The sequence below is a fragment of the Fusarium oxysporum genome, chromosome IV (assembly GCF_013085055.1).
Source record: "Fusarium oxysporum Fo47 chromosome IV, complete sequence".
NCBI classification, from domain to species: domain Eukaryota; kingdom Fungi; phylum Ascomycota; class Sordariomycetes; order Hypocreales; family Nectriaceae; genus Fusarium; species Fusarium oxysporum.
In genome coordinates, this window is record NC_072843.1 from 3,920,782 (window position 1) to 3,945,465 (window position 24,684).

At 46.6% G+C, this 24,684-nt stretch overlaps 10 protein-coding genes across 10 annotated transcripts; 4 read left to right on the plus strand and 6 right to left on the minus strand.

Moving 5' to 3' along the window:
* Positions 1-171: 171 nt before the first annotated feature.
* FOBCDRAFT_318772 (cytochrome P450) lies at positions 172-1,891 on the plus strand (the record flags this gene model as incomplete). The annotated part of the gene is made up of 3 exons (XM_031178250.3): positions 172-509; positions 601-1,734; positions 1,790-1,891. Exons 1-3 carry the CDS (start codon positions 213-215, stop codon positions 1,889-1,891), a joined length of 1,533 nt encoding a protein of 510 aa, XP_031044137.2. The 5' UTR covers positions 172-212.
* Positions 1,892-2,285: 394 nt separating this feature from the next.
* FOBCDRAFT_200695 (uncharacterized protein) lies at positions 2,286-3,948 on the minus strand (the record flags this gene model as incomplete). The annotated part of the gene is made up of 2 exons (XM_031178249.3): positions 2,286-2,319; positions 2,426-3,948. The coding sequence occupies 2 exons, from the start codon at positions 3,946-3,948 to the stop codon at positions 2,286-2,288; spliced, it is 1,557 nt and encodes a 518-aa protein (XP_031044136.3).
* A 247-nt stretch (positions 3,949-4,195) lies between these two features.
* Positions 4,196-7,615, plus strand: FOBCDRAFT_159987 (uncharacterized protein; the record flags this gene model as incomplete). The annotated part of the gene is made up of 3 exons (XM_031178247.3): positions 4,196-5,295; positions 5,343-7,477; positions 7,554-7,615. Coding segments are annotated over exons 1-3 (3,267 nt in total), but the record flags the coding sequence as incomplete, so codon positions are not given.
* A 325-nt stretch (positions 7,616-7,940) lies between these two features.
* Positions 7,941-9,504, minus strand: FOBCDRAFT_221936 (uncharacterized protein). Its single transcript, XM_054704307.2, has 4 exons — positions 9,308-9,504; positions 8,962-9,254; positions 8,805-8,913; positions 7,941-8,753 (listed from the first exon to the last, which is right to left on the minus strand). Exons 1-4 carry the CDS (start codon positions 9,420-9,422, stop codon positions 8,029-8,031), a joined length of 1,242 nt encoding a protein of 413 aa, XP_054560282.1. The 5' UTR covers positions 9,423-9,504; the 3' UTR covers positions 7,941-8,028.
* A 2,271-nt stretch (positions 9,505-11,775) lies between these two features.
* Positions 11,776-13,452, plus strand: FOBCDRAFT_239286 (peptidase S8/S53 domain-containing protein; the record flags this gene model as incomplete). Its single annotated transcript, XM_031178245.3, has 5 exons — positions 11,776-12,171; positions 12,236-12,408; positions 12,466-12,990; positions 13,265-13,324; positions 13,422-13,452. 5 exons carry the CDS (start codon positions 11,776-11,778, stop codon positions 13,450-13,452), a joined length of 1,185 nt encoding a protein of 394 aa, XP_031044132.3.
* Positions 13,453-14,575: 1,123 nt separating this feature from the next.
* Positions 14,576-14,959, plus strand: FOBCDRAFT_273147 (uncharacterized protein; the record flags this gene model as incomplete). The annotated part of the gene is made up of 1 exon (XM_054704308.1): positions 14,576-14,959. One exon carries the CDS (start codon positions 14,576-14,578, stop codon positions 14,957-14,959), a length of 384 nt encoding a protein of 127 aa, XP_054560283.1.
* Positions 14,960-16,128: 1,169 nt separating this feature from the next.
* FOBCDRAFT_221937 (transmembrane amino acid transporter protein-domain-containing protein) lies at positions 16,129-17,910 on the minus strand. Its single transcript, XM_031178243.3, has 2 exons — positions 16,367-17,910; positions 16,129-16,310 (listed from the first exon to the last, which is right to left on the minus strand). The coding sequence occupies exons 1-2, from the start codon at positions 17,723-17,725 to the stop codon at positions 16,257-16,259; spliced, it is 1,413 nt and encodes a 470-aa protein (XP_031044130.1). The 5' UTR covers positions 17,726-17,910; the 3' UTR covers positions 16,129-16,256.
* A 620-nt stretch (positions 17,911-18,530) lies between these two features.
* FOBCDRAFT_318776 (major facilitator superfamily domain-containing protein) lies at positions 18,531-20,451 on the minus strand (the record flags this gene model as incomplete). The annotated part of the gene is made up of 1 exon (XM_031178242.3): positions 18,531-20,451. One exon carries the CDS (start codon positions 20,449-20,451, stop codon positions 18,706-18,708), a length of 1,746 nt encoding a protein of 581 aa, XP_031044129.2. The 3' UTR covers positions 18,531-18,705.
* Positions 20,452-20,835: 384 nt separating this feature from the next.
* FOBCDRAFT_273150 (uncharacterized protein) lies at positions 20,836-21,549 on the minus strand (the record flags this gene model as incomplete). Its single annotated transcript, XM_054704309.1, has 1 exon — positions 20,836-21,549. One exon carries the CDS (start codon positions 21,547-21,549, stop codon positions 20,836-20,838), a length of 714 nt encoding a protein of 237 aa, XP_054560284.1.
* Positions 21,550-24,078: 2,529 nt separating this feature from the next.
* On the minus strand, positions 24,079-24,530 carry FOBCDRAFT_221941 (uncharacterized protein). Its single transcript, XM_059609591.1, has one exon. It carries the CDS (start codon positions 24,462-24,464, stop codon positions 24,132-24,134), a length of 333 nt encoding a protein of 110 aa, XP_059464742.1. The 5' UTR covers positions 24,465-24,530; the 3' UTR covers positions 24,079-24,131.
* Between the last annotated feature and the right edge of the window lie 154 nt (positions 24,531-24,684).

Here is a 24,684-nt window from a genome sequence, read left to right on the forward strand (position 1 = left end):
CTTCAACGGCGTCACTTTTCTCTTTGCCTGTGATAAAGACAGTGTGGAGATGGAGTGCATTACACATCTCCAGTAGTCAGACCATGCCCTCCGCAAAAAGCAATATAGATCCGGCTCGGTCCCGCGTCTGCATCCCGCAGCTGCTTTTTAATTAAATTTATGACATATCCTGTTTGTTTTCTCCGCAGATGCACTCGTTGTCTCTGTAGATCATGGCCCTTTCTTCCTTTGACCTGAGCTACGTGCTGTACGTTGGCGTTGCTTTTGTCGTCGCTCGTATCTTTTACGACCTCTTATTCTCGCCTCTCAGACGCATTCCTGGCCCTCTTGCTGCAAAGTATACGGACTTTTATCGGGCGTTTCTTGCCACCAAGGGAAATGTTGATGGGCATATGCGAGCATGGCATCAGAAATGGGGCTCTGCTGTGCGGGTTGGTCCAAATACGATCAGTATCAGTGACCCAGATCTGATTCGTGTCATTTACACGACGAGAAACCCTTGGCGAAAAGTAAGCACCCTGCAGTGATACCCATCGAGTTGTGCATGTTCCTTCGGTAGACTGAGAGTCCTTTTTGTTCAACGGGTTCTGACTTTGCCAGACTAATATGTATCGCCCCAATGATGTTGTCGTCAATGGCCAGCGCATGCAGAACATTTTCAACACTGCAGATGAAGACTTTCACACCAAATACACCAAACCCATCCGGGGATTCTGGACCCTCCCCAAGATGCTGGAGGCTGAGCCCATCATGGACGAGACTCTCTGTGAGCTGATTACTCACCTGGACAATCGCTTTGCCAGCACTGGTTATGTCTGCAAGATGGATGAATGGGTCGCTTATTACGCCTGGGACGCAGCTGCCAATATTAGCTTTGGCCGCAACTATGGCTTCATGGATCAAGCTGCTGATGTCGAGAACATCATTGCCGAGAGCACGGCTGGGCTCAAGTATTTCACACCCATCAGTCAGATCCCGTGGCTTGACGAGTGGTTGGATAAGAATCCTATCTGGCGCATTGGCCCTCGCCCTCTTGTCAATGGTGTATTGTACACCGTCAAGATTCTCACAGAGTATCAACAGCAGGTGGCTTCTGGCGCCGCCAAGCGTAAACCAGTGGACCTCTTCATCGACAAGTACAACAGCTTGAAAGAGACTGTTGACTATGTTGATGACCAGCAGATCCTGAACTGGCTTATGCTCAATGTCTTGGCTGGCGGCGACTCAACAGCTGGTGCTATGCGTGCTCCTGCTTACCATCTCCTGAAGAATCCTTCTGTCTGCGAGAAAATGGTCGCCGAGCTCCGTTCTGCCAACTTGACTCTGCCCGTTCCCCAATGGAAGGAGATCAGTCAATTACCCTATTTCGATGCAGTTATGCGTGAGTCTATGCGAATCTCGCCAGCTGTCGGTCTCATCCTTGAGCGCGAAGTCCCAAAGGAAGGCCTCGAACTTTCAGACGGTCGCTTCATTCCCGCTGGAACAAAAGTCGGCATCAATCCTTGCGTAATCACTCGCGATGTTGGTGTCTTTGGTGAAGATGTCGATACCTTCCGACCTGAGCGATGGCTTCGCAGCAAAGGTGAATCTGAACAGGGACATGCTCAACGCATACGACGAATGCACGAGTGTACTGAGATGATGTTTGGACACGGCTCACGAGTTTGCATGGGTAAACACATGTCCAAGTTGGAGATGTATAAGATGTTTGCTACGCTTTATGTGAACTTTGACGTAAGTCTGATCATCTCCCCAGGCTATCGAGTTCAAGTATTAACCCAAAATATAGGTTCGTATTACTGATCCGAACCATAGATGGAAGTATGATAACTCCTGGTTCATGTATCACAAAGACATCCCGTGTACTATTAGTCGTAGACAGAAGTCGTAACTGTGGAGAGATCAATACATTTTCTTCCTTTTCATTATCCAACTTAAAAAGAAAATGGAGATGGATTCCCGGTATTAGTACCAGACGATTATCTTGAGCATTCCCAATCGCGTCCCGACAACTCCTGCCTTGAATCAATGTCTTCTACTAGCTTTAAAGGTTATCTAAGAAGGAAGGGGGTTATAGCATATTCTTCCGAGAATCCTAATATAGTTAAGGAGAAAGCAGATTTATTAACTTAGTATTGTTTAGTTATTTGAATTACTGGCTTTATAAGTAAGGAGGTTAAAATACTAGATAAGTTAAGTTGATTTAAGTTTAATCAAGAGTTAAAATACCTGCTGTTGAGTTAAGAACGTTCCCCTTATTCACTATCAAGTCCAAAACTTATTTATTATATCATATATAGACCTCTTAGTAGAGTAATACTAGAAATTAATTTAACCAAGTAATTATATATGTAAATTAAATCTCGTATATTGAGCTCCTTATAATGAAATTTCCTCTAGCTTTTTTATAATTTCCAAGATATACCTTGTTCCTATTATAATTCCATCCTTGTCCTTCAGTTCGTTTAACATATCTTTCTCAGACTCTAACCCGGTTAAACAAGCCATAACAACATCGGCATACTTCTGACCGATAACTCGCGGTACAGATCCTTTGGCAAGAGACACATAAATCTTTTTCAACTCCTCTGGTCCACAAAGATGAGACTGAGCAGCGTCTCTCCAAATAATCTTGCCTAACTGAGATGACTTCTTATCTTGGAAGGAGGCCCAGAATGCAATCTCGAGCAAAACAACACCTAAGCTATAGAGATCATGCCGCATGTTGAATTCATCCCCTGGTTGGAGTCGTTGACGTTCAGGACTAAGATATATTGTCTTCTCCCATTCCTCGATAGGTAGCATCAGTGAGGCTGCGTCCACTTTACGAACGTTGTCGAAGCCTACAAGGAACGGTGTACCGATTGAATACGGGTAAATCTGCTTAGCTGGGTCTACTGTCCCCGTTGATAGTGATGTGTCCGGATCTTTATCGAAGATAACGATATTATCGGGACGTATCTGCTTGTGCACAAATCCTGCTGAATGGAGAATAAAGATAGCTACCACAACGCTTTTTGCCAGAGAAATGCGATGGTTGAGAGGATGCTTTGCCCTGGCCTTTTTATTCATCGGGTCGAGAAGCAAATTAAGCAAAGACCTTGGGTTTTCCATATTCTCGGTGATCGGAAAGTGCAGCTCAAATCTACAGTCTAGCGAGTCCCAGAGAAACCCGCTGCAGTTAAGAAGACCCATAAATGCCGGATCAGCTTGGCGAAGTATTCTCGCAACTTCTCGAATGACTTGTCGATGCTGCTGTATTTCCCGCTCCGAAGCATTGTCACTGTATACTCGGCATTCAGCAAGGAATGGCCGCCCGCCAGTCTTTGGAGTCTTGAGCTGCAGGATTGAGTTTGGGAGCAGAGTACAACTTGCTTCTTCTGGGGGATTGAGTAATAGGGTAGAATCGGATTTCGCCTTGTCAAGTGATTCTTTTATCGAATCTCGAAGCTTTTCCACTTTGCGTAAAGACGGAGCCACTTCATCATCTGCTGAATTTGGTGGTAGTGCCTTGAGGTTACCGAAGAACTTCAACACGATCATTCGTTTCAAGATCCTATTATTCCACTCTTCGATCTTGGCGACCTCAGCATCTATGCTGGCCTTTTTTGCTTCTGATAATTTTGTCCGCACGACTGCAGCTTCGTCTATGCCCACGCTTGGAAGCATAGTCACAAGTAGTTCGAGTGTATCACGCAATGCTTGAAACATATCGTGCACTTCAGCCACTAAAGCTTCTGGAGCCTTGTCACCTAGTCTCTCGAGATACAGCAGCAAATCTTGCGTCTGCGACTTGCTGATTCTGATCAGTAGCTTGACCCGCCTCTGATAATTGTCGTCGTAGTGCCCAAGCCTTTTTAGCACCGCGTCTCCGAGAAGACCAATGACCTGGATCAGGCCTGGTACGCCTACTACTAGGCCAGCAATACCAAGAGCCAGATCTGCCATGATTTCGGAGAAATAAGATCAATAATCGATGAACGAGTAGTCGAAGTTGAGAAAGCAGAGCTGAGCTACCTTGTGTCACATAATCATTTGGAGTGCGGGGTTATCATGGCTGAGACAAGTGATCTTAGGCACCAATGCAGACCATCAGGCTGTCCTCACCTTGATATTTCAGCTTCACATAGCTGATACAATCCATTTTCTACTTGTGCAAGATTAATGAGCCCAAGCTGATACAATCCATTTTCTACTTGTGCAAGATTAATGAGCCCAAGCCACGATGGAATCTGGTTCTATTGAGGCCGGCTATGTTTCCCTCCCCGCCTACATCACCAACCTCTCCATAAATGCTCCGAGTCTTAAGGAGCTGAGTCTTACCGAAGCTGAGCCAAAGAATGGTGACCGACGTGATCTTCCTATTATTGAGCTATCTAGAGTCTTTGCAGAGCTGCATGTACCTGGGCCATTCGACTTCATCTTCGATAAGGGTGAGGTTGCATCTGGCGCTCAATTCATCGTACGACAAGCAACCATTGTCCCGCCGGATGATTCTCGGCAACTGATCCTGGCAGCTATCAAATACCCCAGGTTTCTGCTTAATGCAAGGATAAAGCTGGATCTGTCCTCGGATAGCATCCGCAGGCAGGTCTACGACTTGATTATAGAGATTGCAGCCTTGCGCCATCCGGCCCTACGAGATCATCCAAATATCGTCCACATGATTGGTTGGGGGGTTGATATAACTTGGCATCGGGTTCCCTTTATTGCACTGGAGCTGGCAAATGGAGACCTTGAAAAGTTTATTCAGGACGATGTGCCCATGACATTTAGAAATCGACAGGCAATTATCTTTGATATCTCGTCTGCGCTTTGGGCTATCCACGACGTCGGTATTATTCATGGCGACTTAAAGCCTGGAAATGTTCTCATATATGAAAAAGACGCACGCTGGCTTGCCAGATTGACCGACTTTGGAGGTGGCGCAGGTATAATTGGAACCAATTCCCTGCGTGGTAGAGGTACAGTTGGGTGGAGGGCTCCGGAGCTCCGTCTGTATCATGAGAATGGGGAACCGCTAGATCCAGAATATCTAGACAGCATCGACATGTATTCCTTTGGCCTCATAACGTGGTTCACCCTGTGCCAAACGACGTCCCCCCCAGAAGGTAGCGAGGGAGACAGAGCTCTTGAGCTGGCATTACAGGACTTTCGGAACAAGAGTGATATCCCAGAAGCGCTCAAGGACAAATTCTGCCAGTTGACAGAAGCATGTCTGACTAAGGATGCAAAAGAACGCGATGCTGCGGTCGTGCGTCTCTTGGGATCAAAGGACGGAAAAGCTGCCGTCGTGTGAGTAACCAATCCTGAATGGCAGAATAATTTGCTGACAATGACAGGAACAAGGGCCATCAAGCCGATACGCACAGGGGTACTCGAAACGATGGAGATACTGAAGAGGGCGTTGCAGATCTCGAGTTCCAGGCTGATGCTGTAGACAACTATTCACCATGGGATTGGCAGATGCCTGTATTCAGCGACGCGATGGCCAATTATCTACTATCTGCTTATTGCCAGAATGAAAACAGCCTATCCGCAGAAGAGGTCTTTGGACTATTCATGAACTCCCAAGATCTCATCAACAAGAGACTCCTCGATCCATTGACGAAAGATACTTGGCTTGGACTTCTTCGCAAAGCTGCTCTCAGCGGCGTAATACAAGCTCAAGGCCTCATTTTCTCATATTACGACCGCTATGGTTTTCAACCTGATGATGAAATCCAAGTCCACAGACAGGATTGGCTATTCAGCTCTATTGCCACAGGGGCGTTGGCGTCTTCTACCAAGGCTCGCTCGACGGACCCTTCTCGTTTTGACAACGCCATCAAGATATTCCAAAGAAATGGCGGCTTCAACCAGCATTTTACACTCATGAAACCATCTACTTTGGATAATTTAATTGACTTCGATCTCGAGATTATCCGCGAGGGAGTGTCCACGACTCGCGCTCTAAACAAAGATGGCGACTGTCTTATCCATGCACTCTGCTCATTCAATAGCCCTACAGCTCTCAAGATTCTCAAAAGAATTACGAGCTCGACAAACGTCAACAGTCTCAACTACTTGGGCGAATTTCCATTATATCGTGCTTTCCTGTGCGGATCCCTTGAAACAGTTATATTTCTGCTCCATGAGGGTGCAGATCCAACAATTCAGTCAAGGGGAGACGGGCCATCCTGTCTTCACTGGTTGTTTGCATTTCACCCCGATCAAATAACAGCTGTAACAGACGCGATTGTGAAGAACGGCGCCTTAGTCAATGCTTTATCGACTCGCGACCATAAAATGCTTCACTACCCATTTGTGACTCCAGTGGGCAGTCCCCTACATTGGGCGGTCGAGTTCTCCAGCGCAGAAGCAGTAAAGGCTCTCTTGAGACACGGCGCCGACCCTTGGCTTCCGAATGGCCATAAACAGTTTATACTCTCGACAGGCATAGCTTTCTTCTGTCCGCGGTCCCTTGATGACGTATTGCCTGAAGAACCTATTCTTGGCGCCTCTGGTGGGTCAAGTGCTGTGGAAATAGCTGTCCAAAACTGGGATCATGGTATTCTGCAACTCCTTCTCGAGAATAACTCAAGAGGGGGCACTCAGATCCTTGAGGATGGGATTGGAGTCTTTCATCATCTAATCGCGGGGGACTTCCGCTGGATAGGCACCCAAAATCAGTTCTATAATCCTGTCATGAGAGGTCCTAGATCACTTGACCGGGCCAAGATACGAAACACGGTCGATACACTTCTGAGGTATGGGTTTGATATCAACCAACTATCAGTTTCGTGGATCCCTTTTCCATTTGATAGACAAATCACCAATACTTGCCTGATGCTTGCTATCTATGTAGGAAATCTTGAAATGGCTGAGGAGTTGATTGAAGCAGGCGCAGATGTGAACATGGCTGGAAATGATAAGCGGACAGCTCTGATGGGCTTTGGGCCCAACTATACACAAAATGAAGACCTCCAGATCCGCGCTATCAAGCTTCTGCTGGCCCACGGAGCGCGGATCGATGTTCGTGATGAGAATGGCTTTACACCTGTCCTAGCCCAAGCCCATTCCGTCCGAACGTCTGCCGTTGAAGTGCTTCTTGATAATGGAGCTAGTATCAGTGACAAACCTGAGAAGCCCAATTGGAGTCTAGAGGAGGGCGAATATCCGCTTTTCAACATGTTATGTTCTGGGAGACAGGACAAGCAATTAGCCAGAATTCTACGCAAGCATGCAGTCATGGCTCTGGATGCCATAGCTGCAACGCAAACGGCGTCAAGGAGAACACTATTGCATTATGCAGTTGAATACGAACTTTTCGAGAGTACTCAAGTCTTGCTAGAGGCTGGAGTTGAAGTGAATCCTATTTACAAGAGTAGGCCGAGTGCAAGCGGAAGGGAAATACCACCAGAGACGCCACTAGATTCGCTATTAAAGTCTTGGCCTTTGAGTCTAGAAAGGGCAAGAGAGAAGATGTCAAAGTCAGGTTAGTATATATCCCTAATAAGATTATTCTAAGAGGTGACTATTATATACTAATAATTATCTGATTTTAATAATAGAAGTGTTAGAATATGAAGAAAAGCTTACCGATTTACTGGATTTACTTAAGAGCTATGGTAGTTGTAAGGCAAGTGAGATAGAACCCTAGTTTAATGTATTATACCACTAGTTTCTAGAGATTTAATATTCAGATAAGCTTAAAAGTATATAATTAAAGATAAAATAGTAAAAATGTAATATTAGTAGAGATATTAAGTTCTTAAATTTTCCTGCTTTTCTTTATAACTCTTACTCGTTCTCTTTCTCATTCTTAAAGTTTACTGAGACCTCATCCTGGACCAATATGGGAGCCGACCAATAGCCACATACCTATCGCCGCATCCTCGCCCTCCTCTAATTTACTCTCAGCCAAGTTCGTCTTGTTTTGGTACATCATCTTTATTGTCTATCTCTCTCCTCATCCTATGGCTATCCCATCATCTACTTCCCGGTGTTCCAATATTCTTTTCCTTTATTCACTCATCCAAGTATCAATTAGATGGTATCTTCTTGGGTGAAGAATCGCTTGGCCCATCGGAGCTTAGAAGCAGCTCGCTTGGCGTTTCCTCCGAATCCGCCAAAGTTACCGCCGCCACCAAATTGTCCTCGACCCTGGCCACCTCCGAAACCCCCACGGCCACCCTGGTTACCACCGTTACCTCCCTGGTTGTTGTCGCCGTTTTGGCCGCCTTGACCACCGTTGCCTTGTCCGTTACCCTGGCCGTTGCCTTGACCTTGTCCGTTACCGCCATTGCCGCCATTGTTACCGCCGTTGTTATCGCCGTTGTTACCGCCGTTGTTACCTCCATTGTTGTTGCCGTTACCGCCGTTGTTTCCACCGTTGTTGTTGCCGTTGTTGTCACCGTTGCCTCCAGCACCTGTCTCGGTAGCCGCAGGAGGTCGTCCAAGAACAACAGAGGGTGTCTCAGTAGCAAAGGCGGAGGTGACGATGGTGTTACCAAGAAGAGCGTCAACGGCAGCCTTGTTCTGATCAGCCTCATCGTCGGTAGCGTTCTCGTTGGCCTTGACGGAGTCAGGGAAGTCCTTCTGGTTCTGGAGGACCTGAGCATTAATAGCCTGGAGTTGCTGAGTAGTCTTGATGTTCTGAGGAGTGTTGGTCTTCTTGTCGGAATCGGCCTGCTGAACGGCGAAGCAGCCACCGAAGGGACCAGCGAGGGCGTTGTTACGGCATCGTACGGTGCAGATGTTACCGGTGGAAGCTATTTGATGTTAGGCATCGTTGAGTTGTGATGGGCTTTGAGCATGCTTACCTCCAAAGCAGTTGAGGTCATCAGGCATCTTGACGGTGATGTTGAAAGCTTGGGTCTTAACCTGAGAAAGACCGTTTGTTCCAGGAACGTTATTTGTGACGGTCAAGTTCTGTAACCAGCGTTAGCTATTAAACTGCTGTCATTGCGGATGTCTTACCTGAATGTTGGTGTTGGTGTTGCTGCTCTCATCAAGATCACACACGTATGGACCAGCGCCATCGGCGTTGACCTGATGAATGGTAACGGTGAGCTCACCACCAGCCTCAACCTGAGTGACCTTGCCAGCGGAAAGGGCATTCTCAGTGTTCTCGCCGACATCAATGTTACCAGACAGCTCAGTGCGGCCACACTGGTTAACGATGTTGGCAGTGATCTCTGCATCACGAATGATAGTGGCATCCTGCTGGCAAGGATTGATAGTGATGCAGTTGCGGGCGATCTCGGGATCAACTGACGATCTGATTAACACCAAGCCAATCATTCACTCGGAGTATCATGCTTACCTTGGAATCCTACACTAGCAGGAGAAGTGTCGAGACCTTGGGCATTGAGAATGACAGAGTGCCCATGAGCCAAAGCAAAAAGGGAAGGAAAGAGAACGCTCTTGAAGGAATGCATCTTGACAGTTAAAAGATAAGGTAAAAAGAAATGTGCCGGCACAAAGAATAGTAAAGTGGAGAAAAGAAAAGAAAAAACGATCACCAGGACCTAGAAGAAAAGACTTTGCTGTAGAAGCTGAAGCTGATGACGACAAAACAACAACTCACCCATCCTACGTCGTATGAGTATATATACATTTTTCGCATCCGAAAAATATCGATATTTTATTGTCAGGTTCGCTGGCGAGGGTTTCTGCTACGGCCCCTGTATCAAAGACAAAGTGGAGGCTGTGTGAAGGGGGCACGTTTAAACGCCCAGGGTCGTGTAAGCGGGCCGACCTGGGTGGGTTTTTCTTCGCTTCAAAGACGACACATGTTTCATCGATTCTTAACAAGGTTACTATAGACGGACTGTTTTGGGGGCATATTTTGCAGTGTTAAGATTTACTGCTGGGAACGGGCGGATATAATGTCTCGAAACACTTGTATTTCCGGTGATAATCGAATGATGATCATATCACTTAGCAATGGGTTTTTTAATAATACAGGAACTGAAGGTAACGATGGAATCTTGAGTGGTGTTTCGCGAGGGGCTGGTTTAAAACACAGAGATATTGGCATGCATTTTCAGCTGGGGCCAAATACCATGGAGCTTCTGCTTACTTCCAGATTGATAACCAGCCAACGTCATGCTGAATCTTTCATGTCAATTTCGGTCTCTTGGCCAATACAGAGTTCAATAGCCCAATCGATGTGGCTAAATACACCCTAGGGAGGCTTGAAGCAGCCCTGGTCGCAGCCAAGTCAAGTCTACCTGTTTGTCTCATCGATGGGGTCGCCTAGGTCGATACATTCAAGGTAGCAGTTAAGGTTTGTGCAGACTGCGGAGCCGCAATATTAGGAGGTTGGTGGCTTTATTAGCCGCTTTGGGACGAGTTACAGGTGCTGTTGAGAACTTCTTCGATGAGACCTATTTCGCCGCCGTGGAGGGAGTTAAAGTGAATGGTTTGGTTGTAGCAGTCTATAGCGGTGACCCATTGGGCGTAGGTTGTAAGGAGAGTTATATAATTAGATGGGCCGGGATTTTACAAACCCTTAAAGTCGACATTGTCGCAGCGAAATGTCACAGTCATAGATTGAAAGCTAACAAACCCATCCCACAACGACGTAAAGAACCAGCCAGATTCAGATTGACCTCGCATTTAGGATTCTTGGGGACAGCCCTGAGAGGGCGGCATTTAGCCAGAATAGATAAGGTTGCAACATAAGCTTAAATCAGTGCCGGAATATCGGCCCTCTGCATATTCGGAATTATCGTACGACTTCAGCTTTGAGTATGCAGAAAATAATGCTGGTTTCTCTCAAAAGAGACTGATGGAAGTCAAGAAACACAGAATGAGTCTCCAAGTTTTGATAAAACTATCAGCAGCTATTTCGGCCGAAGTTTCGCACGAGTTTAATTTTAGACTTTGCATGATTGGCAGTTACGATATTCCGTCCTGCCTCTAATTGGCTGGCTCGCATCGCTAGCTCGTCTTAACGCGAGATCATCAAGCAGTGCCTCATTACATTTGTGTGACCGATTCATCAGCTTTCCATAAGTGTGGTCTAAGTGCCAAGGCATAATAGAAAGCCTAGGGGGATCAAAATTTTCCGCGTTCTGAAAGGTCTGTTTACTTGGTGGCTTTCTGGCTGGCTTGATAACTCCTCTTACTGTTAGCGTCCTGATAAGCGGGACTGGAATTATCCCTGCGAATCTGAGTTGCTTGGTAGCGTAGGGTAATCTGAACGATTATACAACATCAAAATCATTGACAGTCCATGATAATCAGTCTATATTCTAGTTCAAAGACATCCGGATAGCCCAGTGAACTTCTTCAATAGAATGCGCTGAGTATCAGTGTTTACCATGATCCATCGTGGCTCAGCCAAATACGTCAGCAACAACCTTTTCATCCTTTTGAGAATCGGAAACTGCGTGTTCAGTCAGATCCTAGGGCGTCTTATGAAGTCTGGGAACACGCTAAGGTACAGGCAGGTTATTAGCAAATTAGTACTGAAGAGTTTTCTGTCATATTTTCAAACTCTCTTGATCCTACGATAAGCGCTACCATGATGATCGCCATGACACATGAGCAGATCGACAGCAAAGACGCGTTTGCGGTGCTGCGTCGCTGAATCTATTGGTGAATCCTCTCAAGATATCAATCATCAATCAAGTCCTCTGGATTAAATCATCAGTGACTATAAAGAGTCACACCGCTCGTTATGAGCAACCAGTTGCCATTAACGGCACCAGCCTTTTCTAGAACATCCTGAGACACATTCTTGCAATGCACTTCCTTACTGTTTTCTCCCTGGCTCAGGTCGTCATGGCTGCACCTCTAGTCATCCCTCGTGGGGTTGACGAGGCCGAGAGCAAGTACATCGTCGTCATGGAGACCAACGCGGTTTCTAAAGCAGTCGCCAGTACCGTTACCAAAATTGTATCCAATGCCGACTACACCTACTCCAATCTTTTCAACGGCTTCTCAGCTAGCCTTACCAAATCCGAGCTGAAAGATCTACTCAACGACCCCAACATCGATTTCATTGAAAAGGTCTCCACCATGCATGGAGCATCTACCCAGAAAAACGCACCCTGGGGTCTAGCCCGGATTTCCAACAAACTACCAGGCAAGGATCATACAACTTACACCTATGACGAAAGTGCCGGTGAAGGCACATGCACTTATGTTCTCGACACCGGTATCGAAGTCGACCACCCTGTCAGTACCTTACCTTATCGTTTATGCAAGGCGGTAAAATGAAACATGCTAACCCAAAAAACAGGAATTTGAGGGTCGCGCCAGATTCGTGCAGAACTTTGTTGATAATGCTGACTTGGATGCTAATGGTCATGGGACTCACATTGCGGGCGCCATTGGGTCTAAAACGTATGGTGTCGCAAAGAAGACGCAGCTCTTCGCTATCAAGGTTCTAAATGAGTACACAGCGGGTCAGACGTGAGTTTACTCATCTTTTGGGATCATGTGAGTGTTACTGAAAATAAATCGGCGTAGGTCGGGAATTCTCGCGGGTATGGACTTTATTTTTGAAGATGCTACTACTCGAAACTGTCCCAAGGGCATTGTGGTCAATATGTCTGTTAGTGTTGCTTCTTCACCAGCTATCAACGCAACAGCTAGATATATCGTGAAGTCAGGGTATTTTCTCGCTGTAGGAGCTGGCAACGATGACACAGACGCACCTCGCGTTTCGCCAAGTAATGAACCTATGGCCTGCACTGTTGGAGCAACCGCCCAGAACGATACCAGAGCCTCATTCTCCAACTACGGTGTTTCTGTAGACGTTTTCGCCCCTGGCGTCGATATCAAGAGTACCTGGATCAAAGGAGGTGTCAAACTCGAGTCAGGCACATCAATGGCAACACCACACGTCACTGGCCTCGCGGCTTATCTTTTGGGCCTCAAGGATATCAAGGCATCAGAATTATGCAACCTTATTGCATCCATGTGTCTGAAAGACGTCATGAAGGGTATTCCTGAAAACACGGTCAACCTCTTAATCCAGAACGGCGAAGCGATGTAAGCGCACCTATCATTACTAGGTTGAAGGGTCGAGAGATAAGGTCATTACGGCCGAAGGGAACGACTTGAGTCAGTTTCACGCGTTTCATAGTCAATACACGAGCATGTCATTGTTTTAAGCTTCTCGAAAATGGTTATTTTGGCGAAAAGCCACAGCCGCCTGTCACTTTGTCTGTGAGCCTTATTCGGTAATTTCCGACCATACATCGAATGATAATCCCACCAATAACGTTTGAGAGGTGAATGACATGCATTTAAACGCCCAATCTAGAAACACTTCTCTCACAGTTCGATCCGACTTTACCGGCGTGGCAGGTCTTGGCATCGGACGGTTTGTAGTTTCGTTTGTGTTTTGATTCCTTATCTGCTGTGATTCGGTTGGTTGAAAAATAATTTGCTTGTCGAAATATGGAAACGTGTTTTACTAGGGTGGTTGGCGGGTGTTTCAAGGGGGTATAATATTTGCCTGAATGTGATATGTGGTTTTTGGGTGGGAATAACTCGCTAAAAATTTGTGAAACTCTGCGGATGAGATTGCGCTTTAGGATACCATTTCATGTAACCTCGGCAAAGCTGAGGTGGGATAAGGTTAAGCTATCTTGAGATCTAAAAGTAACGAACAAGATTCGGTGGGATGAGTGGCTGGATGAATAAGAGACCAAATCTACAATATGCCGCTCCAGAGTATGGAGTCTATCAGTCTAGCATTCCTCCAATGTCAAGAAAGTCTTTTCCCGCATCCATGAAGAAGAAAACAATGAACCTGTAAGACTCAGTCAGGGTACTTTGTCCTTAATTCTTTACTTCAAAAAGGCTCTGGACGTCCTTCGACCAGAGTCCTTGGCTCCAGATGTAAGGTACCTTGCTTGGCGTCAATGTTGGGTAGGCGGCTAGTATGCGTCTCGCCTTTCTACTGTTGCCGTTGTATCTTGAAACCTCAATAATGTTCTTACGATGAGAAGAAACTAATGTTCTGTGTTCGTTAGTTGGCAGCCGAAAGTTTCTGTGGCTTGTAATTTCCTGTGCCCTGACAGATAGAATCTTCTATTGTAAGAACATAGATACTCCTAAAAGCTTTATAAATTGTAGTCATGTCTACTTCAAGTAGTAACTGGACAAACTGGGCGAGGTATTCATGCTAGCTCCAGTAAGCTGTAGCCTTATTTGACCATTTTTTGATTGTTGGCGTCGGCCGACGACCCCCCAATAACATGTAACTCTGCTGTGAACTTGCGAGTGGTCTCATTGCGATAATTGAATATTGAAACAATTTGCAAGAAGCATCACGTAGATAGTCGCCATTTTGACCATCTGGGTTGATATTCATCACCAAGGGAGATTGTGATGTAGGTGAAAAGATGGATCGCCACTGAACCTTATTCACAAAGTATAACAAACCTATAGCTCAAATACGAAAGTTCAATGACAATTCTTACCTATAAAATAAGGACTTGATCGCCTTATCTTATTCTTTCTATTTTTACTCTCCACCCTTTCCATATTTTGAGGAACAATTAACCTTCCATCCGACAACAACAACAATAACTACAGCCTTCACTACCCCTCCACACGTCTGCCCACAATGAAGCCCATGAAAACTCAAGATCTTGACAGTCTTGTGAAGCTTAAATCGATTCTCGTTTTTAGTTTTGACTGCTGGGGCGCAAGCTACCTTCGCAACGTCCTGACTCACGGTTCTACTCACATCACAACAAAGCAAGGCAACAAAACCCTTCCGACTGAACTATGGATTGACATCTTAGATCTGGCAGAGCTCTATGTCTACAAGAATATATACAAGTTAGTCTACGGGATTGAAATAAGTCTCAAGTCTACGAACGGTAACAGAACCGAGCCTACTCTGATCTGCAATGTTCTTGAAGAGTGGAAGGAATGCGAAGAGCTCACGAATGGTGATCTCGTTAACGTCTATGAGAAATGTCTTAAGGATCCCGCGTATGATTGACCCCGAAAGGACAGGGTGGAAGAAGATATGGAACCCTTTTTCAGAATCACTAAGACTGCCCGGGAAAATGCATAGTCGATCCCGGTTTCTCATCTGCGCTTCCAAGGATATTTCCTCTTTCACAATATCGAGGTCCCGGATATAATTGCGCGACTCGAGAATGGAAACTGCTCTCTATGTCTGGGCGACTAGTCTTTGGATATATATCTGTATAATACACGAGAAAATGCCAACTTTTTCTGCAGGGCAGTATTATCGCAAGGCAACTGTGGTCATGACGCTATCTGTCCGCTGTGCCTAGGAGCAGAATATGCAAACGAGTATCTTGATGTCATGAACGGGAAATGCGAGGATCGGTGGAGCGATGATGAGGAAGAGGAAGAAGAGGATACCCAAGAAGAAAAGATGGCAAAGGCGAGATCCAGAAAGCGGCTACGAGAGATACGGGGAGCTAGGGTACTAAGTTCTCTAGGCTGATATAAGCTCTCAGCCACAGATCTCAGCTGTAAATAACCTATCTAGTGGTGGGTACGAAAGAAGCTTTTGGGAGGACATTCCATGGCAGAACTTACCTTATGACGTTCGGATACTCATGTCATGGTCTACTTGTTAAAGAGCGGCTCAACGAAGCATGGGGTTCAAGTTATCATCGGCCGAGGCGATTCAATTCAGGGGTCATCTATGATCAGGAATTTGAGTGTCGTGGCGTCAACAGTCGTGGGGGAAGTGTCGCGCAACCCCGCATTTACTTCGGAACATATATACCAATTGTCCGACTTATAACCAGTATCGTCACCCAGAAGTCTATTGCAACTTGAGCACATTGTGGATCGTAGTCATGGTGTTTGACACTAAACCGAGATCATCCCGCCCAGCACCACTCTCAGCCAATTGAATGTGTCGCTTGTTGTTTCCCAAACGGTACATGGCTTTGTAGATCGCCGTTGACCAATTACATGGGTGACGAGACTATTATCATCAAATTCCTTCCCTGTAAGCGAACAAGTGTCGACCCCTCGCCAGCTATAGAGACGCGTCTGGCAAGATGAATTATCATTCTCGCCTAACTTCGGCTCTAGAGTGTCATATGACTGATACTGAACACATAGTGGCAAGGGAGACGCGTGTGGCTTAAGATTTAACGAGGATCCAGTGGAAAATCAAGAGGACACATTTACTTGCTGCATAATTCCGCTGACTTTACATATTCTACACATATAATAAAAACAACAAACGTCCCAAATCGATTGCTGAGCAATCATGCCTATAATTCACACCCTTACTCCGCAGTAGCCCCTTACGCCTCGCACGAAAATGGTGTACGGAAAGCTCCGATCTCATAATGATGTTGCTGCGGTGTGTGTCAGACAGAATTTCCTCAGTTAGATAGAGGAATAAATGACTTACGATATCCAAAGCTGTGGCATATGTTCCTCCAACAAGGACCAGCAGGCCGAAGATAAATGTAAAAATGCAAGCAACGGCGTGGAGAATATTCTCTCTGGCATACCACTTGCCTCTGCAAATCAGCTTGTACCACATAACCGCTGGGAAGTACAGAATGAATCCAGATACGAAAAGGGCGGAGCTGAGTGAGAGAAGGTCGTTGAAGAAGGGAATTGCCTCGCCGAGAACCCAAGAGATGATTGTGATGCCAGCAAGAGTGAGAAGCCAAGTCACCCAACCCTTGGGCGTATTGACGAATCGAACGATCGAGTTTTTGTAGAATCTCAGATGAACATATTTGGCAGTGACGGTATTGCCAATGGCACCCGAGATGAAGATCATGGGGAGAGCCACACCAAAGGCCACCTTTGGTAGAACTCCAGGTAAAGACTGGAGAGCAGGACTGGCCACGTCCTTGCCAACGAAGACATAGATAAGAGAACCGCTTAGGGTATAGATAAAGATCTCAACACCTCCAAGAGTCCAGACAGACTTCATAAAGTCCTCAGGCGTATGCATCTCATCCATGAAAGGAGTCATGTACATGGCAAAGCAATAAGCAAAGATGATGTTGCAGATAGCCACCATGCCATCCTTGAAAGTGGCATCAGGGTCAGGCCACGCAGACCAGTCTGAAGCACCAATGCCACCAGGCTGGTTGGAAGCATTCACGCCGGATGCAATGACAGCAATACCAATGGCTGTCATGATGCAGACCAGGTCGATGTAACCTAAGATGGCGGCCTCGGCGAACGAAGGCATGATAGCTAGAATGAAGAGCATGAAGCCCGAAACAGCGCTGAAGATAAGACCGCAAACCTTATCGTCGGCCAAGATATTCAGGGCAATACTGCCAGTGAGGACGAAAGAGGCCGTGATGAGGATGAGCTGCAGCACATACATAGCGCCAAACAACTCCTCACCAAACCTTCCCATGAGCAAGCCACCGATATCTCCATAATGTTTGATCGAAGGATACAGGACCTTGATCTTTCCGATGATCCACGCTGTGTATATGGCCATAAAGCCCAAGGCAATACAGCAGAAGACACCCGCGACGATGCCGAGTGTCGCAAAGGCACCTGGAAGACTGAATGTTCCAAGACCAATGGCCTCAACGATGAGGATAACAGCGAGTCGCTTCCATCCTAAACGACGGAAGTGAGCTTCGCCTTCAGCGGTTTTCTGTTTCTCGAAGTCGGTTACTGTGCCGATGGCTTGGTCGTAGGAATGGTCGATGCGAGCAATCTGATCAGGATCAAGGGTAGAGTCTTTGTTTGTCGCGTTCTTGGACGCGGTCTGTGGTGTGATGGTATCCATGATGAAGTCTCAACCCCTAGGCCAAGTACTATAACAACAATACGAGGAATAATAGTGATGATGAACAAGGAACAAGTCAGAGTTGTCAACTCTGCCCTTTGGAAAAAAAGAAAAGCAAAGATCCAGATTTAAAGGAACGCCAAGGTCTGGGGAATCTCCTCTTCTCCACGCTGGGGTAAAAGCCCACCGGTGGAAGTTGTACGTAAAAGCAGTTGATAGCGAGGATTCTATTACACAAGACGATCCCGCGCTGTGGAGTTTTAAGTGGTAACTTTTACGTGATGCGAATTTGGCCGGCGGCGGCCGAGGCGCGCGTAGTGTTTCTTAGATGCGGCTCCCTTCGGGATAATTTACGTGACTGGTTATCCTGACTGGAAGCTTGGTGTAATAGTTGGGTAAACATGTCCGTGCTATCTAGAACTAAACCTGCTTTCTTTTGAGGCTGTGATGATAGGGATTATTTTGGTGGACTAATACTGTCTCGGAAGGTTGGGGGTTTATGAGGTATCATGATGCATCACATCATCACGTGCGTCCGAGCTAGAGAAAATATCTGCACGACGGTGGCATTGTCAGTCTAGAATTGTTCTAGAAGGAGGCTTAAAATGTCTGTCACTGAGAGAAAAGTCAATTTAGCTCCGATTGCGCCTTGGAGCAAATGAGAAAGGTTTTGCAGGGCGTGGTCTGCGAAACAGCCGGCTCAACTAAACCCGGGCGTTATATCCGCCTTGACAAGACAAAGGGCGTCCTAGCCAAATGAGAAAACCTTTTACGGCCAATCGCTTGTGACATATCGCGATAAACTCTTCATTAAGGCCCGAATCGAATGTTTCTTTATCAATAAATCATGCTTGGAAATACTTTATTATCAATAAGCTTAGTTGTCGGTATTTGTCTGCATAACAGAGATTTCTGAGCCATGCCGTTTTCCTTTCGCGTCTGCGACTTTGCCAGAGCTGGTGATCGTAGCCTCTGAAACGCTATGCTTGGTTGCCAGTATCCTGCTTCGGATCTTTTGGAGATTCCATGGTCTCGTCAAGTTGAGTTTGTTGATCTGAGAGTATGGGATTGTGCAGACAGAATCCAAGGACAAGCATCGGTACAACAAGGCATAGCGAGACAATGCTCAAGTTTCGTTGAATGTAGCGATAGCTCGCACCAATTGCATCCCTCTCAGGTGATCCTAAACGATATTGCGGCACAACAGTCAAAGGTGAAGCATAGACAGCTGACGCCAAAGTGTCGTTGCCAAACGGCGCAAGGTTCTTCTCAAGCTCTTTGTACAGAGTCTGTGTCCACATCGCGCCCGACACACAGCTACCGAGTGCCTGGCCAATTGCGTTTGCAGTGAAAACGAGGGATATCAAGACTCCAATGTACTCGTGTTGAGCGACTGTCTGGATAAGAACAAGCGTTGGCCATGAGAAAAGACCAGCACCAATGCCGACGATGACTTCTCCGCCGATGACTCCAGATTTGGAGCCAGAGCCACCTCGGAAGTGGTAGATAAGTCCAAATCCAACGAACCAAAGCGCAATACCTGTCAAGATGACTTCTTTGAGGCGTCGGACCTTGATGACGATTGGGCCAAGAAGAGACCCTACGACGATGGCGCAGAACCGATAGAGAAGCGCAACTCGAGTAGCGTCTTTGACGGTAAAATTGTACGAGACAACAAGTAGGCTGAACAAATAGTTCCCAATGATCATGAAAGCAAGAGGGAAGATAGAACTGATGCCGAGACAACCCCAAACGGTTCGATGCTTCAGAAGGTGAAATGGGAGCATTGGATGACTAGCCTTCCTTTCCCAGATGACAAAAATTGGAAAGAGAATGAGGCCAATGACCAGAGTTGTTAAGATGCCGGCGTCTTTCCACTTGGCACTCTGTCCGCCTGCCAGCGTGAGAGGGATCAATGTCATAGCTAGGGCAGCTGTCAAGAGCAACACGCCGATGACATCAAGCTCCCAAAAGAATGCCTTGAGAGAGGCACTCCAAGAGGAGGATCCTGATTTCTCTTGCTCCAGGCTTGACCGCTTTGTCTGACGCCCGAGTATGAACATGAAGATGATGAGAGGCAGAGCGCAGATCGGGTTGATGATTGCAAACATTCCAACTCCCCATTTCCAAGAAGTCGCCGAAAGAATAGCGGATGTGACATCACCACTGATCCAAGTATTGACAATGGCAGGCCAGTTCGGCACAAAAGCAAAGAACAGCCTCGTCTTCATCGACGTGAAATCCGCGATCATGATCTCGATAGTAAGCAATGAGATCCTATACCCAAGCGAATGCAGCACGGCACCACCGGCAAAAGTCTGAATGTTTGCCGAATAAGTCTGTATAATCGTCCCAACCAAGCTGAAAACCACAGCGAGAGTGAAGATCTCGATGCGTCCAAAGACATCAGTCAGTCTGGCAACTGATGGTTGAATAGCAGCGGCCACAACTTCACGGATGACATTGACCGTAGCCAAGAGGGAGTGATTTCCGAAGGATGATGTGGCGTAAGGGACATAGGTATTACGTGTCAGGAAGTCAAGGTTGAGGGCGTAGCTGAAGAAGAAGATGCTGGTGAAGAAGATCCATCGTTTGGGGGTTGTAAGTTTGCTGGCTGCTGCTTCCATACGCAACACGCCTGGCAGCTTTTGATTTTTCAATGGTGATATTGGAGAGCCTATATCGTCGTTTTGATCAAGCTCGATGGTGACAGCTGTTTTATTCATGGTCAACGATTCAATGACAGGTCTGTATGCCAAAAGGGGCAGTTCAATCTTTACAGAGTACTGAGGAGATGTGGACAGAATATATACTACTCCTCATTGGATTCAAAGTTATAGATAGGCTATTGGCGAATGGTCTTTTCTATCAGTCACTTATTAAAGGTGCAGAGTTTTCTCCCCTCTTCTACCGAGGTCGGCTCGTCAAGAATGTCTTGGCAAGCGCTAAAGTGAGGCCATCTCGCGAGATTTTATCCTGATTGAGATTATCTTATCTGATCTAACCAAGCCACACATTCACAACTCGCCTAAACAGCGAATAAAGTTATCAGGTCAAATTCTTGGCATATTTCAAGTGTCTGCCATGCCCAAAGGAGGTGCTCGTGTGATCTAATGCATGATCAACTCAACTACCGCTACATGCTTGTCTGTTCTTGGCGGCTCGCCACAGTCCCACCGTGGCATCTTTCCTGTGTAAAGAATATACTCGTCAGATTCTGTTGGATCGTTGTACCAATATTCCCTTCGTCGGATACCACCAAGATCTTCTAGTTCTTGCGGTGAAAGTGCTCCAACCGTCGTACGGAAAGAAGTGGCGTCAAAATCCGTGAAAACCCAGTCGAAACGCTCGCGATTTCTACTGAGCGCCCAGACTTTCTTCAAGGGCTCCAGGAGAGCATCATCAAGATCAACGATGAATTCGTACAGAGGCGCTGTTTCTCTGGCCAGGGTGTCATAATTGAAATCCAACTTCACGGCGGGAGCCTCATAGAACCCCCATCCAATGCAGAGGTACATTCTTGCTGCGACGAATTCTCCGCACGAAGGGAGTTGACGAAGTGCCTCAATAGGGTGAAAGAAAGTACGCCAAGCATGCAAGACAATCTCATCAGCGTACTTCGGACCATTTGGGATGTCAGAGTTGATGTATTCGCTGGAAAGGTCCTTCAAATCAGTGATGCTGTCATAAAGAATCTTGAGGAGTTTCTTGACTTCCTGGGTGATGTCTCCTGTTTGCTGAGCTAGATTGATGATTTTCCTAGTTAAGCGGTAGTTTAGACGCAAAATACGGCCGACTTTGGAGGAGAATAAGTCGTCATCCATCTTTGCGGTGTTACGGTGCTCTGTTGTTTTTGAAGAGTTGAAATTTCCCACAGAAAGCAAAAGGAAAAATAGGTCTAAAGGCGTGCTAAGATATCCAATAGTACACTTACCTAAGTCTTTTCATCTCTTAAGATTTGAGCGTGGCCAGTGGTTGGTGACGAGGTAACACAAGAAATATGTTCTGATTCACAGTGGTATTCTGGAGCACTGCTTGTCGGGTGCAGGCACTATCTTTCCACGTAACATCTTTAAGTAGGTCACACGAACATGCAGCGTGTCAACAACCCGTAGACTTTAAAGCGAACAAAGAAGTATTTCGACATTTGTTCCAGTGTTTGGTCAGTCTTTGCCCCCATTAAGCAAACTTGTTCATAGGGCAATGCAGGAACAAAGAGGCAGTCAAACAGGCCCAGCGATCTACCTAAGTTGCAATTTCTTATGTGTTTCTGAGAGCTGGTATTGGCTGACAAGCTGGAAGACAGGGCTCATTAGTTTCAAGTGACAATTGCACGCCGAAAAATAAGACTACCTTGATAAGTAGTGAGTTACGTGGCATGCCTTTCGCAGTTGTGAGCCAGATGTGTTATTTGCAGTTGAGACTTGTGGCTGAGAGCTTATACCACCACAGCGGACTTAAGTTGTTAAGACACTCGACTTTTGATTTTCTGTTCTGCGAAAAGACGACAAAGAGAACAGATAGAAGCCAAACTGTAGACGCGAATTTGTACGGGGTGAAAGTCTTATGATTAGGCTGTATCACGCTTGACTATCGACCCCCTATCGTTGGTCGTGCAGATTTGAGACTACGCAAATGGTTATTTTTCTATTATCTTACAGTACTCCAATCTTTAGATCCCCCTAACAGGTAACAAAACAAGAGGATGGCGAATTAGAACGCTAAAATAGTACTCTATCCTACAAACTATTACATTTTATCCCAATCTATCCCCAACCCTCCGTCCTTTGCAAGTGGTAGTCGGTACTCTTCAACCACCGGTCCGACAGAGGTTGGCAACTCTGATGGCCCGATGCGTTTTCTAGGTCAAACTTGCTTCTTCTAAGCCGTAGTGGGTTTTTTTGATAGCCAGATGGCACTTAGAATGACGGCATGAACTGTTAATCAACCTTGTCTAGACAACCGGTTCCTGTCGATCCAGACTTACAGAATTTCCAATCCTCTCCAGGCTGACGAGAAGTTGTGGCAGAAATACTACCTGGCCTCCAATTGCAAAACTCTCTATCCTGTGGAGCGACTGTCCATCCGAAAAAGAAAGGGGGCGAATTACTCCCCTGGCAAAGACTTCTTTGCCGGATCACTCGCACCACTCACATCGCCCCGGCCACGAGTGAAGGTCTTTGATCACCATCTCTGCAACTCTCTGAGCGAGAAAATTCCGGCCAACAGCCCATTTGGCGGGTTCACTGTGCGTTCCAGCTTCTTGAGGGCCTTCATTCCATGCCTTCCACAGAACTCTTCCGTGGAGCATGCTGTCTACCAAGCCACCTAAACCACCCACCATGTGCCAGTCTCGGAAGGGTTCAGAGTAGATCAAATTTCCATCTTTAAGTCGCTCGTGTCGGGCACGATCTTTCGCTACATCGAGACGGATACGCTGAACGGGGCCAAGACCAAGTTGATCGAGAGACAGGAACTCATCATTGTCTCGAGAAGCTTCTTTCTCGATGAATTGAGTGAACTCCGGATCTCTACGAACAGCCCAACTGTGGTCGTTGCAATCGTGGTGACCTTTGCAGTCACTACCGTGACTGCATAGGGACCACTGGTTAAAGCCGTTCTTGTGGAAGCTATGGAAACGTCGCAACGCAAGGTTCCAGATGTACAACCCTGCTTGAGGGCATGTGCGCTTGATGGCCGAGGTCTCATCCAGATGCTCACATTCAAGACATCTCTCGCCGACTGTAGGGAAAGGGGTGTAGGCTGCACCAATGTCGAGTTTCTTGAGGTAAGGGAATGGTTCGCGGTCCGTGAGATAAGATAGAATCTCCCTGTGAATCTCTCGCGGGATGCGGTGACGGAGTAAAATCGTGTTTAGGAGTTCTTGTCGTTGGTTACCAAGATTTCCTTCCGCGATCAGCTGCGCGTCCAGGCAAAACTGCCAAGAGCGGCGGAAGACGTAAATCCAATCGTCTATTGTGTCCCCTCTGTCATCCAGAAGGTCAATTGTGTAGGGAATGCCACCCGTGATCGGCTTGGCGTTTCCTTCGAGCTTCCAGTTCCAGTCCGGATCCAAGCCCGTTCCTTCTGAGTGCCATCGTGGTTTCGGCCCTGTGTATAGTTTGTAGTTCTCCTTATCGTCTGATTCTGAATAGTAATACCGTTCTCCCTTTTGTCTTTTGCTGAAGCGGCGCTTATACCCTTCGAGTGAGAGAAACACGGCAATTTCAGCCTCCAACTGTCTGATCGGTCTGTCGATTCGGTGCTCTGTGAATACCCAGTCAAATGATTCAGTCTGTCCGCTACAGATCCAGATCTTGCGCAGGGCGCCGAGGAGGACATCATCAGCCTCTGTGCAAAGCTCATATAAATCGGCAAGCTCCTCATCTGCTGTATCGTCTTCATACTATTTGGGGACACCGGGATGACGGATGAGTTCTGCACCGAGAAACAAACACATCCTGGCGCCTACAAAGTCGGTACCAAGCAGTCTCAGGATAGCTTTAATGGTGTTTAGGAGGCCTCGCCATCCGTCGTAGACATAAGCTTCAACACTTTGCTTGCCCTCTGAGGCATCACCGTATCTGGCGATATTCCTGTAGATCTTGTCAAGAATGCGTTGCAGCTGGGCCTTGTTTTGCTCTTTCTCTGCTGCGAGCTCGTCGATAAGATCCATGATCTGTTGGTTCTCATCGAAGACCTTGCCGATGATGTGGCAGGGAACATCTCCGCGCCCCATCTTCGGAATCTTTGAAAGTTGGTAAGTTGACAAATTTACGATGTTGTTGAATGAATTTGCTCTATCACTGAATCTTTGGGTGGTTTTCCTCAGTCCCAAGCCCACGATAGTCTCCCCAGTGTGGGGTCACGTGGTATGATCGCAGTCTTAGTTGGGCGAGGGGAGAGCAAGATCCTAATGATAATAATACTTGGGTAAATTTAGGGTGACTTCAGGATCA

Bases quoted from the DNA above. Each gene is read 5' to 3' on its own strand.
- FOBCDRAFT_221941 (XM_059609591.1), bottom strand. From the start codon at position 24,464: ATGGGGCGCGGAGATGTTCCCTGCCACATCATCGGCAAGGTCTTCGAT.
- FOBCDRAFT_221937 (XM_031178243.3), bottom strand. From the start codon at position 17,725: ATGGATACCATCACACCACAGACCGCGTCCAAGAACGCGACAAACAAA. The intron at 16,311-16,366 runs GTAAGTCATTTA...CACACACCGCAG, and splicing joins ATGCCACAGCTTTGGATATC to CAACATCATTATGAGATCGG.
- FOBCDRAFT_221936 (XM_054704307.2), bottom strand. From the start codon at position 9,422: ATGCATTCCTTCAAGAGCGTTCTCTTTCCTTCCCTTTTTGCTTTGGCT. The intron at 8,914-8,961 runs GTAAGACATCCG...CGCTGGTTACAG, and splicing joins ACACCAACACCAACATTCAG to AACTTGACCGTCACAAATAA. The intron at 8,754-8,804 runs GTAAGCATGCTC...AACATCAAATAG, and splicing joins TGACCTCAACTGCTTTGGAG to CTTCCACCGGTAACATCTGC.